Source organism: Magnolia sinica, chromosome 15, assembly GCF_029962835.1.
Source record: "Magnolia sinica isolate HGM2019 chromosome 15, MsV1, whole genome shotgun sequence".
NCBI lineage: Eukaryota > Viridiplantae > Streptophyta > Magnoliopsida > Magnoliales > Magnoliaceae > Magnolia > Magnolia sinica.
This window is the reverse complement of record NC_080587.1, coordinates 19,921,492-19,935,495: the sequence shown is the minus strand read 5'-3', so window position 1 is coordinate 19,935,495 and position 14,004 is coordinate 19,921,492. Positions and strand designations below refer to the sequence as shown.

Below are 14,004 nucleotides of genomic sequence, written 5' to 3'. Positions count from 1 at the left end.
TTAAAGGAGGTTTCAAGTCTATGTATTACCATATTAAATAAAATCCCAAGTACCCTTCACAGGCATATGGAAAAAGGTAAAAAGTAGCTCTATTTCCCACCAGATTTGCCTTAAAAAGTATCACTTGTGAGTCACTAACGTTTAAACCAAAGTTACAGGCATAAAAACAGACCCTAAAATCAGAATCTTAAACATAGCCGCCGTTGACACGAATAACCTGGCCATTTACCCACTCGCCCGCATCACTAGCCAAAAACCCCACAAGCGGAGCCACATCTTTAGTCTCCCCCAGTCGGCTCAGGGGGTTCATATTGATCACCATCTGTACAGCCTCTTCGGTCTTCCCTGAGAAGAACATGTCTGTTGCTATCGGCCCAGGTGCCACACAGTTAGCTGTGATCTGCGTACCTTTCAATTCCTTAGATAAGATCCTTATCATGGTCTCCACTGCCGCTTTGGACGCTGCGTAGGCCGAATACCCGGGCATGAGTCCACCGACCATCGACGAAGAAAGGCAGATGATCCTTCCTCCGCCGCCACGTTTCAGGCGACTAGCAGCCTCCTTGCAACAAAGGAAGCTGCCCTTGGTGTTGACCTCAAAGGTCCTGTCCCAGTCCTCTTCTGAGGTGTTCGCCAATCTCGGGTACTTGGGGTCCAGTATCCCAGCAGAATTCACCAGGATGTGAATTTCAGGACCGAAGGCTGCTTCGGACTGGTCAAAGAGTGCCTTCACTTGGGACGCATTTGACACATTGGCTCGGACCGTGATTGCCCGGGGTTTCGATGCTATTGATGGGGCTGATGAATTGATCTCGGCCGCCAGACGGTCAGCCTCAGCGGAGCTAGTGGAGTAATTGAGGACGAGGTTCGCCCCAAGAGATGCAAGGTGGAGGGCGATGGCGCGGCCAATACCTCGTGATGCCCCAGTTACGATTGCTACCCGGCCGTCGAGTCGACAGATGTTGGTTACAGGCTCGGTAGTAGCCATGGTTTTGATTATTGGAGTTTTAGTGGAGGTTGGATCATGTCATTAGGTTTTTCTGTTTTTACAGGTGGAATGGGTTTTGGGGATCGGATTTAATTACGAAAATCTCCTCACATGGTTGCAATTGGTGGACGGAGTCGTGCGTCTAATTTAGTAATTTTCTTCACAACAGTTGGAACGTCCGAGCGTAACCAGTGACGACAGAAAAGCGTCAGTGTCTCATTAAATATTCAATATGGGTTTGATAGGCACCAGCATTGCTGTCAATGGGTGCTGCGCCCACGGTACCCGATCTGACCCGACCCGATTTTAAAGGATCCGATTTTCAAATACCCTATATTAGAAATGCCCTAAATTTGGAATCTTTCAGTTGTATCCTGCACTCTTGATTCGGAATCTCCCGTGATCCAAAAGTAATTATGCATGATATTTACAAGGTTTGAATTTAATTACTAAATCAATTTTAATATTCTTAATTAGTGTATGTATGTTATGTTTGATACGATGATTGTAATAAGCCCGTGGAAATACACACACACACACACACACACACACTATTGATATATACTGTTGATGCAGAAATATGGCTTACCTTCACCGAGCTCCGAGCACTTGTGACGAGTCCTATAAGCCTACGCTAAGGAAAACAAAGGAGACTCTGGCTAAAGCTGGGGACCCTCTGATGTCAAAGTCAGGTTAGGAATCTGGGTCTAAGTTGTGTAAATGGGTTTCGGGTGAGAGATCTTACGTACTTATTTATATCGTTTGACTGAAGTTAACACATTCGTCATTCTCGACACGATCTATGCCATTACGTAGGAGCTGTGTGACCGAAGACGTTGGCAGTTCCCCTGAGATCATGCACCGGATGTTGCCCCTTACGTGCGTTACTGGAGTCGGTTCCGAGCGTGATTATACGTCACATCTCGTCCGAGCTGACCCTGTTTTCTAAATCCTACTTAAAATGATTCGAGCCCATAAGCGGGCCAAGCCCGGTCACTTGCTGACAAGGATCTGGTCGGATTCGATGGTTGAAATGTGTAATGACTTCTTCTAAGTTCCAAGCTGATGTGAAAGCTCTACAAAAGAACTTGGTAGCTAGGCACTATCTCAACTGATCGTCTGAACTCAGGCAGAGTAGACAAGCAAATACCGCGTCGCGGGTCCGCTGTATAGCTTTGCCATCTTGCCTGTTGAAGTACCTGATGTGGCCACTCGTCTGGCTGAGCAGACCTTGAATGGAGCTCGGTGGACTCATTCAGAGATGTGGCCGAGCCAAGCTGACTTCAATTTGGGTCGGGTCAGATTCTCCCATAACCGAAGCACCCCACTCCCAGAGTTTGCAATGCAGGCTCCGGGCGTATATTCATGCTAGGAAGTCAAGTGGGCGGAGCAGTTCACCTCAAATCAATAATTGCGTAGGGAATAGTTCCCTAATAACTGGCTTCATTATCGATGCGTCGGGCTCCTAATGGCGTGCGGTTCACTTTCATCGAGTGGCAAGAAGACACGTGTGGTGGGTTGAAGAAACCCCAATTATTATAATTATATATGTAATAATAGTTTAATATTATTATAATAATTACATATGTAATTATTATTACATATTATTATTATTATTATAATGATTATTATAATATTACATATCATAATAATATTATAATTATTATGATCAATATTAAATAACTATGTAAGCACGTTATATAATAAGATGATATTATAATTTAAATTTATAATGACAAATCAACGTAATGACCCATAAATTGATCATTTCATAAAAAGAAGTTGATAACGGTTTTCCTTCCTACATGCTACTTGTGTAAGAAATCAGTACTATGGATAGATTTGGGCATCGGACCGAGTTGAATCGGATTGGGTCCAACTCAATTCGGTCTGAACTCCAGGTAGGTTGATCCGAACTCAATCCGTTCCAGGAACGGGTTCAGGACATCTGAATTGATCCGATTCGATGCAGTTGGCCTGACCTAAACCGAGTCCGACTCAGTCAAGGAAACTGAGTCGGATCGGGTTGAGTACGATTTGAATCAAATTTTTTAACGGTGAAAATCATTATCCTCACTGCTATTTTTGGTGTGGTCCATTTGAGATTTATACGTGATTCAAATTTTTTACTAAATGCTTTAAAATGATCACCAAAAATGGATAAACGGTATGGATATAATAAATACATTATTATGAGCCATATAATTTTAATCTTATTTCAGTCATTCGTACAACTCAGAGCTCGACGCTCGCCTTTGTACGACACGTAGTCTAACGTGTTTTGCACGAAAGTAGCATGCTGTGCACGAAAGCACAGCGGCATGCTGTGCACAATGCATTGCACTGTATTGACGTTAGCAAGTTTCGTGGGTTTGATCATGGGATATGTGTTATATCCAAACCGTTTATGCATTTAGCGAGCTCGTCTTAAGGCTTGAGATTATAAATAAGACAGATCTAATTATCAAGTGGACCACACGAATTGTTTAATGGTGAAAATATTATCTCTGGTGCTATTTGTGGTGTGGTCCAGATGATCTTTGGATATTATTCATTTTTTGGATAATGCTCTATAATGATCTCTAAAAATATATGAACGGTGTAGATATAATAAATACATCACTGTGGGGCCCATATAACTTTGATCTCCTTTGAACCATTTGTACAACTTGGAGCTCGAGGAGTGTCAGTCGTCAGCACGTTTTTTAGGGCACGGATTTCGAAAGGCTTTAGTGAGAAGTTTCGGATGAGGCCCACTGTGATGTTCATGAGAAATCAAATCCGTCCATCTATTTTTCGATCTCATTTTAGGACACTTGAGAAAAAATAAGGTGCATCGAAAACTCAAATGGGCCACAAGAGATGAAAAAGTGAGGATTTAGTATTCATCGTTGAAATATTTATATGGCCATCAAAGTTTTGTATCGGTCTAAGTTTTCGGTGTTTTCACTTCATCCCAGTGAAAATGACCTTATAAGAGTTTGAATGGCATATAAACATCAAGACGGATCCTAAGAAAGTTTCAGCGGTAGGAATTCCTTTTCCCACTATTTCATCTTGTATGGCCCAGTATAGGAACTTCCTGCAAAAGCCTTTCGCAGGAAATCCGCTCTCCGTCTTTGCAGAAATCCGCGTCCTTTCTCTGTCTTCACACGACACATACCTACAACAACTATATAGCCGGTGTTTGGTACTGAGAAAACTCTGTTAAGGCCCACCGTGAATGCATGTTGTTTATCCACACCAGATCGGATAGGTCCGGATCCATTCGGATCGGGTTTTCGGATCGGATCGGTCCGGATAGACCACTATCCAAACCTGACTTGAAAAACCATCAGATCTGAATGGTCCTCGATTCGCACCGATCAAGGCCGTCGGTTCGGTTCGAAATGGGTCGGATCGAGTCTGGTCGGGTCGGATCCACCGGATCGAGTCAGACATGCCCAGCTCTAATTATGAAAAACTATATGCCCCCTTCTAAAAAATTAGGCTGATTAGATCAATAGGTGGGTCAAACCCGTATGTTGAGTAAGACTCTGTTATCTATTCATTGATTCCTATGATCCACCTGATGAGCAGACTGGCCCGATTTTTGTGCCAGGTGATCTTCATGGTGATGCCTACCATTTTCGTAGTACTTTTGTTATACACAAGCAGTATGTACTACGCTGGCGGGATACAACACCATAAGATCTTATCTTGCTTGTAGGTGATCGGTTCTCGGGATGATTTCTTAAATTTTTATATGGTCGTTTCTTAATACTGATAGAAGTTCGGGAATGGAAGCATGCTTAAGGATGACAGAGAGTGTCAAATTTGTCTTTTCAAGCTAATGGGGAAGGGATTCTCTAATAGAACGGAGTTCTCAGCTATTACAACCAATGAGGAGATTTTCGTGAATTGATAGCAGACGGAGACTCTATAATGCTATCTCTTAGGCCTTTAGGAAGTACATTCCCGCTTTGAAGCCAAGCCCTACCTTGATCAATGAATTAAAGTTGTGCTCTTGCTTCTTAGAAATCCCATGTGTAGATTCCCAATAGTTGATGCAGGATATGAAAATTAACTATGATATGCAAGATCTCAGGCTTTAGATCAAATTAATTCAGAAACATTCAAATAAAATTTCCACATCCCACACAAAAGTTTAAACATTCAAACAAGGGGAATCTGTGCAGGTCCAGGCCTACACATGTTAGGGTTGGATCAATAAAAATTATTAGTCAAACGATATTTAAAGGAAAGTGAAAATCATCCACACATGCACAACAATCAGTCTCTAATTCAAGGGATTCACCAATTTCCGTTTATAAAGCCTTAGGATTAGAAAAGGGGCAAATAAACTGAAAAATTGCAATTTAGGGTTAGGGTTAGGGAAAAGAGGTATGAGAGGAGTAAAATAGGAAGAAAATATGAACCTTGAGATAGTCCTCGCGCGGAGACAGCGGGTCAGGCTTGTCGCACGTGAGCAGGGGCCTGGCCGCACATGCGAGGGGGCGCCAAATACAGAAAGCGCCTCCTTGGCTCTAGTCATCCAGGGGAGGACTTCAAAACCCCAAAGTTGCATGTCGATCAGATGGCGGTCTATGCGTGGTGTTCTGCCGAAGTTTCAACTCTTCTGTAGAGCCAGATTCTGGAAGCTGGATGTACAGAGAAGAACTGCTACAAAAACTGACGGATTCAAAGCAAGGATGGTTGTAGAAGGTGAGAAGTATGAATGATAGAAGAAATGAGTGGATTAGGATAGATGTGGCTTCGCACCACAATAGTTAGCCCTTCGATGAAGGGAGAGCTTCGCACCCAATTGGATTTTTTTCACAATTCAGTAACTCAAAAGAGTAGAAAAAAAAATGTAGGAATTTTTTTTATTAAACTTCAATGAATCAAAAAGCTACAAGAGGTGCCTATTTATAAGAAAACCCTATACCCTAAAACTCACGCCATGTGCCCAACCTATTACTTGACGATGAAGTAAACCAAAATAAAAACTAATCAAAGAAATCTAAATCGTCCATGATATTCTAAATAACATTAATAAGTAAAACCTAAAATATTAGATTTATCAAACTAATGGGCCACGTTCATGAGATCCCATGATGGGCTTTACTTGACTACCGGGCCCACTTCAACGAACCAAAACTCAATCTTCTAACTAGGAGGCCCTCCCTGAATGTTGTCATCGATCCAGATCGACAGTGCGGCCCTCCTTCTCCTTGCGTACATACGTAAGGGGGCAACGTGCATGTGCGTGTGCGCATGATGTCCCCATCAATAGTTCTTTTAATTATATTGTTGACTTCTTGCAAAGGAAAATATTGGGGTTTGCCAATTTCACACGAGAGCCCTGCCATCCACATGTAGGCACATGCTCCACTCTTAGATCTTCTTCTCTAAAATCAGGCCACCAACATACAAGATGAATGGATGAGTAGAAAAAGTTGTTTGAATAGCCAGTTTACTTTATACATTGTGACCCATATGAGTGAAACTGCCAATTTTTGAGGTACAAATCATCTAAGGGTGTCTTGAAATTTTTCCAACATACTCTTTAAAGTTATTTTCAGTTCCATTTTGGATGAATTGTTGAAAAGAAAACAGCCCATCATACTTGTCCTCTGAGTGTCCTTACTCATGTCTCCGTGGTAGACTCACAAGAGTTTCAACATCAGTTCATGGGTTCGAGTACCCATTATGGTGAAATTCCAGTGTGTGGTGTGAGTATGTGGGTGTGTGTGGGGTGTGAGTGTGTGTGTAAAAATAAAAAAATAAAAAAATACTTGTCCTCTGGAATTGTCAATTGGTCTCATGTATTGTTACCTAATTAAATTGAATTCATTGTCCGCCTTTTTCATTCTTTTAGGAAATAGTGATTATTTACGAGAACAATCATTTGGGATTTCATATTTTCTTTTGTAGGCAATCGGACTTTCATACTTCTGGAATTGTGAATTGTGATTTTTGTTTTTGCAAACCCAATCTGGTAGAATTTATTGCCTTCGTTGTTGTTGTTTTTTCATTTGATAAAGCCCACCTAAATCTTATTACATTTTCTGTAAAGAGAATTTATCTTTATTTGTTATTCCTATCAATTGATGTTTGACATGTGATTTCAAAAAGAACAAAACCCATTGACAGAATTCTTTTATCAAATTAAGAATTGGATTTTGTTTCTTGCAACCTAATTTTATAAGAAGCATTCCCTTTGTTCTCATTCTTTTATATTTTCAGTAATCTAGAACCCTCAATTTAAAGAGCATCTCTTCAATTATCCTGCTTTCATAAAGTTTGAATTAGGTAATATGTGCGCATTTGAGATGTCTAAGTAATAGAGAGTAATTTTGTTACTAGAAAGAGTTTTGAGATGAGGAAGAAAAAGATTAAGATAGAGAGATTGGAGACTGCAGGTGATAGGCAGAACACGTTCCTAAATGATGAATGAAATCTTGAACAAAGTCAACTGTCAATTCTATGTGACACAGATATCTTTTTTCTCATGTTTACTCATTAGAAAGCTTACCATCTTCATTGGATGCAGGTAATTTCTTCTTCCTAAATCTTTTTAACGACTGCACATCTTTTTAACGAATGCTTAGAAGGGAAACTGCAATCTCAACTAGTTATAGGGAAATTTTTTCTATGTTATCATTTTAGACTTTTTGTATCTACTAATCATATATCCAGACATCATTAGGTTTCAGGATTTCCTTTCATTTTGATTATTTTCACAATCTATATATATGTATATGTAATAAGACACTATATATTCTAGAAAATTCAGTGTTCAACACCGTCGACACTCAATTTTCTTCTTACATCTAGCAGTATTTATGTACTTTTTGTTTGGGTCATAGTTTGACTATTGGAATACATTTTCCTATTTCTTATGCATATGGTGTTTGGAACCGAGAGGGATTATATGTTAATAAAACCATACTTTGATTGACACCCATTATTAAATACCATGGCAGAGAAGTTTCTTAACTTTTTAGTAAAAAGTGTGATGACGGAGTATTACACTCTCCTTCACAAAAAAACATAATATACACGCCGACCTGGCAATAATGGTTGGTGTCTATCAGTATGCATTTTTAATAGGAGCTCTTAGTTCCATATTGACCCATTTAAGGTACCATCTAATAAAACAACTTGCAATGTCAGTATACATCTGTAAAGACATGTGGGCATGGTGGCTTTTCCACAGCCTTGTACATAATTCCTTGTTTCCTTGTTCGAGAAAATACTGCTGTCCATGTCCAAAACAGGTATACATATATGTGTCCATATTGCATTATTGTAACATTCTTGTTTGGTTACAGTCCACCCCTCTTTAAGTCCTGGATTGTTTAAAATGAGTAAGATCTGTTCTAATGGAATTTTTTATTCTTTTAGGCTTGTTCTCTTTTAATGATTTGAGTACTCGTTGAAAGATATTCGAAGATTAGTCTCCGGACAAGATAAAAAAAGGCAATATGTTTATCTTGTCTGCAGTAAGTAACATAATTACTCATTATGTATTTGTCTGATGAAATGCATTTATGAATACTGAATTCTTTTCAATTACTTGCAACAGGAGTGACGGAATTATGAAAGTTTGATCAAGATAGTGCTTTGTTGACCATCAGGGGTATACATGTGTTGTTGTGTTTTGATATAGTCCTGTTGCTTCTTATATTCTCTCATGATTCCTTGCCTAATGTTGTGTTTGTGCATATCTCTTGATTGGCATTGGCTCCAGAAATCATTCAGAAGGCAGGATCACAAGATTGATGTGAAATCTTTTTTCTGATGAAAGGTAGAGTTAGATTCAATCACTAACCTAGAGGCATGCTACCTGCAGACACCCAATACAAGTGTCTCATGAAAAGTTGAAACACCTACTGATGATCCAAGCCCTACATCACACTAGCCTCATGATGAATGTGTCTTCACCTAGGATCGTTTGTCTATTCATCAAGCGAGCCACACTTGTATTGTTAAAATGGATAGTTAAAATATGGACAACCAATGGTACATGGTTGGCCCACCTATTCACCTTTTTGGTGGACTGACCATATTTTAAACTAGGAAACTTTCACCAAGGGTTGGACCTTATGAATGGATTGGATCTCATACACGTATTCCATACTGACACATGTGAGGGGTCTTCTGTTTGTACTCTGCAGAAGTACAGATACAGGAAGCATTCATCTTAACTCCATCAAATGAAAATTTTCTATACATTGTCTAATATTTTCAAAATTGTGTCTACTTTATTTATATACTATCTCCACTACAGCCAAAGAAATAGGTTATGTTCATAGGAATGTATCAACTTGTAACCGTAACATTATCTAGAAGTTCAGTTAACAGTTATAGCATCACTGCCTTATGTGCAGGAATTGCAAAATCGGTTACAGCTGTTGCAAGAAATGCTCAGTGATGTGAAGTATAGATTGAGGTGATGTTGTTATCTATAGCTGGAGTTTCTGGGAGTTAAAAGTTGTTGCACTCTGTGTTTGTATTGCATGCATACACACACGCACATGTAGCCTAAATATTTGCGAACATGAAGTGTTTTTTTACCATCCCTTGTCGACTTTGCATGAGAACAGAATAATGGAAATTCACATAGTATTATTATTTTTTCTTTTTCCTTTTTTTTTTGTTTATTTATTTTGTCAGTTGTTGGACCGTACCAGGAAATGTCACTAATGCACTCCAAATCAAAGTAATGGAAGAATCTTTGATGAAATATCTTGATTCACGTTGAGAACAATAGGTAATTCTATCTTTATTTTCAAGATCTATATGTCATAGCTGGCATTATAACTGGAATCTTTTTCCATATTATCTCTAACAGCTAAGGCATCCAAGGAAGTGAGAGAGATTACTTGACCGAGATAAGTTATAATGGACCTAGACCAATATTGATGGATTAAAAAATAAAAATAGATGGAATACTATTGAACATGTGGTTTGATAGTTGTACTCTTACTTATAGGCATTTTTACGTCATAAAAATCAACTAAATTTAAAGAGGACGGATCACCTACAATCAGTTGTATGCTGCAACCCAGCTTTTTATGCAAAAATTTTAGTTTCCAGATTTGCCTATAAAAATAATATCATATTTTCAAAAGAAAAGTTCTTAGAAAAGGGTGGTGGATGCCTTTTGGAGAGCTGATCATGGACCCTTCTTTGCCAATCAACCATTTAAAGCCAACCCCAACTTACTGGGAGAAAGGCTAAGATGATGATGGTGATAATATACTCGTGAGCCTTTGCATGTCCATCTTTTACATTCTCTATACAAAATGGAGAACAATCTCTGCATACAAAGTTATGTATCATTCCTTCCCATTGAGGCTATAGGATCTATGGGTTTGGATTTTATAGTACCTCAAACAGTAATATTAGTGGAAATATTTCTAAAAATGTTTTGCAATGTCTACAGGGGCATCATTGTCTGCAGTTACCTAATCACGGCAACATATGGAAGCTTAAGAGAAGATATCGACTGATATTGACTTTCTGATTGCTCAATGGTACATGCATGGTTTTCTTAATGCATGTGGATAATAACTAGTTTTAGAGTTAAAAAAATTAGTCCAAGTTACTGTATGCCGCATACTTGGTGGAATTTTCAGATACAGGTTGAACCTCGAACTCCAATTCACCATTGACAAATGGGATACAATTTTTCTCCTTCCAATAAATACCATTCTATGTTCGGATCTGACCGATCTTCCATTCAATACAACAGCTTGGATTAGAGAAGCTAGACCTGGTGCCTCTCATCCATGTTCAAGTCTCTGAGGTAAAAGGGGGATACAAGTCAAAGTAAAGGTTGTCTTCTCTGCAATTGAGGGCCGATAACTCAGTTCATTCATGGATGAGGCCTGCTTCACTGCATGGTCAAATGATCAAGACCAGCACCCATCTGCTTGCCCCTACCGTTGTGGATGATTGTACAGAAGACTCACTTGAGCTGCCTAATAAAGCTGCATAGTCAGATTATGAAGACAACATGTCTCCTCACATCTATCGCTTGTGGGTTATTGTACACAAAACATGTGGATTGGAGAATCCTACCTGTCTGATTTTCTCTACTGAGTGTAGACTATTGGCTGAATGTTTTCATCACCTGTTTGCTTGAAGGCTGTTACTGAGAAAGATATGATTGTCCTATTGATTTGATATTTATATAGTTGACTGTCAACCATAGGACTTATAAGATTGACATACCAGATAATACACATACACCCATGAGCTGTGCAGGCCCAGTCAAGCAGTGGACCCTTAGACATAAGGGCAAGCTCCAAATTGAAAATGAGTCAATAGGTCTCTTGTTTGTTAAGGGTGGGCAATTTTGTCTTCAAATGGGATTCTTCAAATTGAGCATAGATGTTCCTCATCGCTTGTGAGTTCATCAGCTAGCTAGGCTTCATAAATAGCTTTTGGGAAGGAATGGTCACTTTACTAGCTGTTTGTAGCTTTATCCATGCGTAGAAAGCCAATGTATGTAAAACAGATCTGCAGTCTAACTGTTATGCTTATTACAAGTAATCAAACAGGTTTTATGTGTGATGTTTATGTTAAGGAATTGATCAGCCATTGTATTTATTGTTTGGTTGTGGATATCTCTGTTTAACCTTTTGTTCATACTATGAAATTTGCTGAGTTCAGTTCAATGTTGATTCAATTCTGTTTAACCTTTCATGTCTATTGTTGCAATAATCTTGTTTGTTTACATTATTTGCCCCTGTTTAAATCCTGGATTCTTTAAGATTTGTAAGATCTGTTCTAATGGGATGCTTTTCTCTTCTAGGCTTGTCTTCTTTCAGTAATTTGAGTAGTCCTTGAAAGATATTCAGTGATAAGTGCCCGAGAAGAGCAAAAAGGTGATTTGTTTTATCTTGTTTGCAACAAGCAACATAATTACTCATCATTTATTTGTCCAATGAAATGCATACTGAAATATTTTCATGTACTTACAACAGGAATGACAAAATTATAAAAGTAAGATTGAGATTGTGTTTTGTTTACCATTGGGAGTACTTGTGTGTTGTTGTGTTTTGATATAGTCCTCTTGCTTCTTATATTCTTGTATGATTCAATTCCTAATCTAATTTTGTGTCTGTCCATATCTCTTGACTGTCAATTTCTCCAGAAATCATTCATAATGCAGGATCACAAGATTGATGTAAAATATTTTTTCAATGAAAGGTAAAGTTACATCTGCAGACACCCAATACAAGTGTCCCACAAAAAGTTGACACATATGCTGCTGACCCAAGCCCTTCATCACATGGTCCTCATGATGAATGTCTTCACCTAGGATCAGGACTGTCCATTTATCAGGTAAGCCACAGTTGTTTTGAGAAAATGGATACTTATATAAAATATGGATAACCAATGGTACACGGGTGGCCCACCTATCCACCTTATTAATGGAGTTACCGTTTCTCCACAAGGACACTTTTGCCAAGAGGTAGACTTGATGAATGGAATGGATCTGATACACGTATCACGTATGCCACACTAACACATGTGAGGCCTTTCTGTTTGTCCTCTGCAGAAGTGCAAGTACAAGAAGCACTCCTCTTAACTGCGAATGTAAAATTTCTATGCAGGAATTGGGAAATCGGTTACAATGGTTGCAAGGAATGTTCAGTGATGTGAAGTGTAGATTGAGGTGGTGTTTTGTTTATAGCTGGAGTTCCTAGGATTTAAAAGCTTTTGCACTGTTTGTGTTTGTACTGCATGGATAGAAGCTGACACATTTGGCCTAAATATTTTTGTGAGCATGAAATGTTTTTAATGACTAATCAACTTGGCAAGAGAGCAGAATACTGGAACTAGGCAAAATATTACATTTTTTAATTTAGAATTATTTTTTTTGGCAGCTGTTGGACCACACCAGGAAGTTTCAATAATGCAGCCCAAGTTGGAGCAGTGGAAGAATATGTAGTGATTTTTTTTAATTCAAAAAAAATACTAGGTAATTCTATCTTTTCTATTTTTAAGATGTGTATGCTATTTCTAATGTAGTATAAGCCCCGTAGGCAGTAGCTTTTTCCATATTATCTCTGTAACTAGTCCTTCATCCAAGGAACTGAGAGATTATATGGCTGGGATCAGTTATAAAAGGACTTAGACTGATACATTGTATTTAAAGAGATAAAATACTATTGGACATATGGTTTAATACTTGTACTCTATCTTAAGGGCATGTGTACAGCGTAAACATCAGCTAAATTCAAAAGGACGGATCACCTACAATCAGTTGTATGCTAAAATCCAGCTTTTTTTGCCAAAATTTCTGTTTCCGGTTTTTCATATGAAAATGATATCATTTATTTTCAAAACGAAAGTGCTTAGAAAAGGGTAGCCAATGCCCGTAGACCATTCTTTGACAATCTACCATTTAAAGTCAACCCCAACTTACTGGGAGAATGACTGAGATAATGATGTAGATTGATGATATATTTGCGAGCCTTTGCATGCCCATTTTTTAAATTCTCTCTATCTAAAATAGAGAACGGTCTATATATACAAAGATATGCATCATTTCTTCCTATCTAGGCTATAGGATTTATAGGTTTGGATTTTATAGTACCTCAAACAGTAATATTAGTAGAAATACTTCTGAAAACATTTAGCAATGTCTACACTCTACAGGGAGATCACTGTCTGCAGTTGCCGAATCATGGCATCATACGGGTGCTTAAGTGAAGATCTCAACTTTCCGATGGCTCAATGGTACATGCATTGTTTCCTTAATGTATATGGATAATAATTAGTCCATACAAGGTTATAGAGTAAAATTTTAATCCAAGTTACTGTTCTGTTGCAGAGATGCCACATACTTGGTGGAAATTTCAAATACAAGTCAAATCTTGATCTCCAATCTCCCTATTGAAAACCTGGCTACAATTTTGCCCCTTTCAACAAATACCATTCTACAAATGGATTCAGTCAAATTTCCGTCCAATACAACATCTTGGATTAGAGAAGCGGTGCCTCTCATCCCTTTC

General features: G+C 38.6%; 1 protein-coding gene and 1 long non-coding RNA gene across 2 annotated transcripts; one reads left to right on the top strand and one right to left on the bottom strand.

Annotated features, from left to right (window-relative positions):
* Positions 1–1,034, bottom strand: LOC131227583 (NADPH-dependent aldehyde reductase-like protein, chloroplastic). The gene is made up of 2 exons (XM_058223392.1): positions 157–1,034; positions 1–87 (listed from the first exon to the last, which is right to left on the bottom strand). Exon 1 carries the CDS (start codon positions 986–988, stop codon positions 188–190), a length of 801 nt encoding a protein of 266 aa, XP_058079375.1. The 5' UTR covers positions 989–1,034; the 3' UTR covers positions 1–87; positions 157–187.
* Positions 1,035–8,450: 7,416 nt separating this feature from the next.
* LOC131227319 (uncharacterized) lies at positions 8,451–9,742 on the top strand. The gene is made up of 3 exons (XR_009162190.1): positions 8,451–8,780; positions 9,364–9,425; positions 9,650–9,742. It is a non-coding gene; the product is annotated as an uncharacterized LOC131227319 (long non-coding RNA).
* Positions 9,743–14,004: the final 4,262 nt, after the last annotated feature.

Coding starts and splice junctions, on each gene's coding strand:
- LOC131227583 (XM_058223392.1), bottom strand. CDS start 988: ATGGCTACTACCGAGCCTGTAACCAACATCTGTCGACTCGACGGCCGG.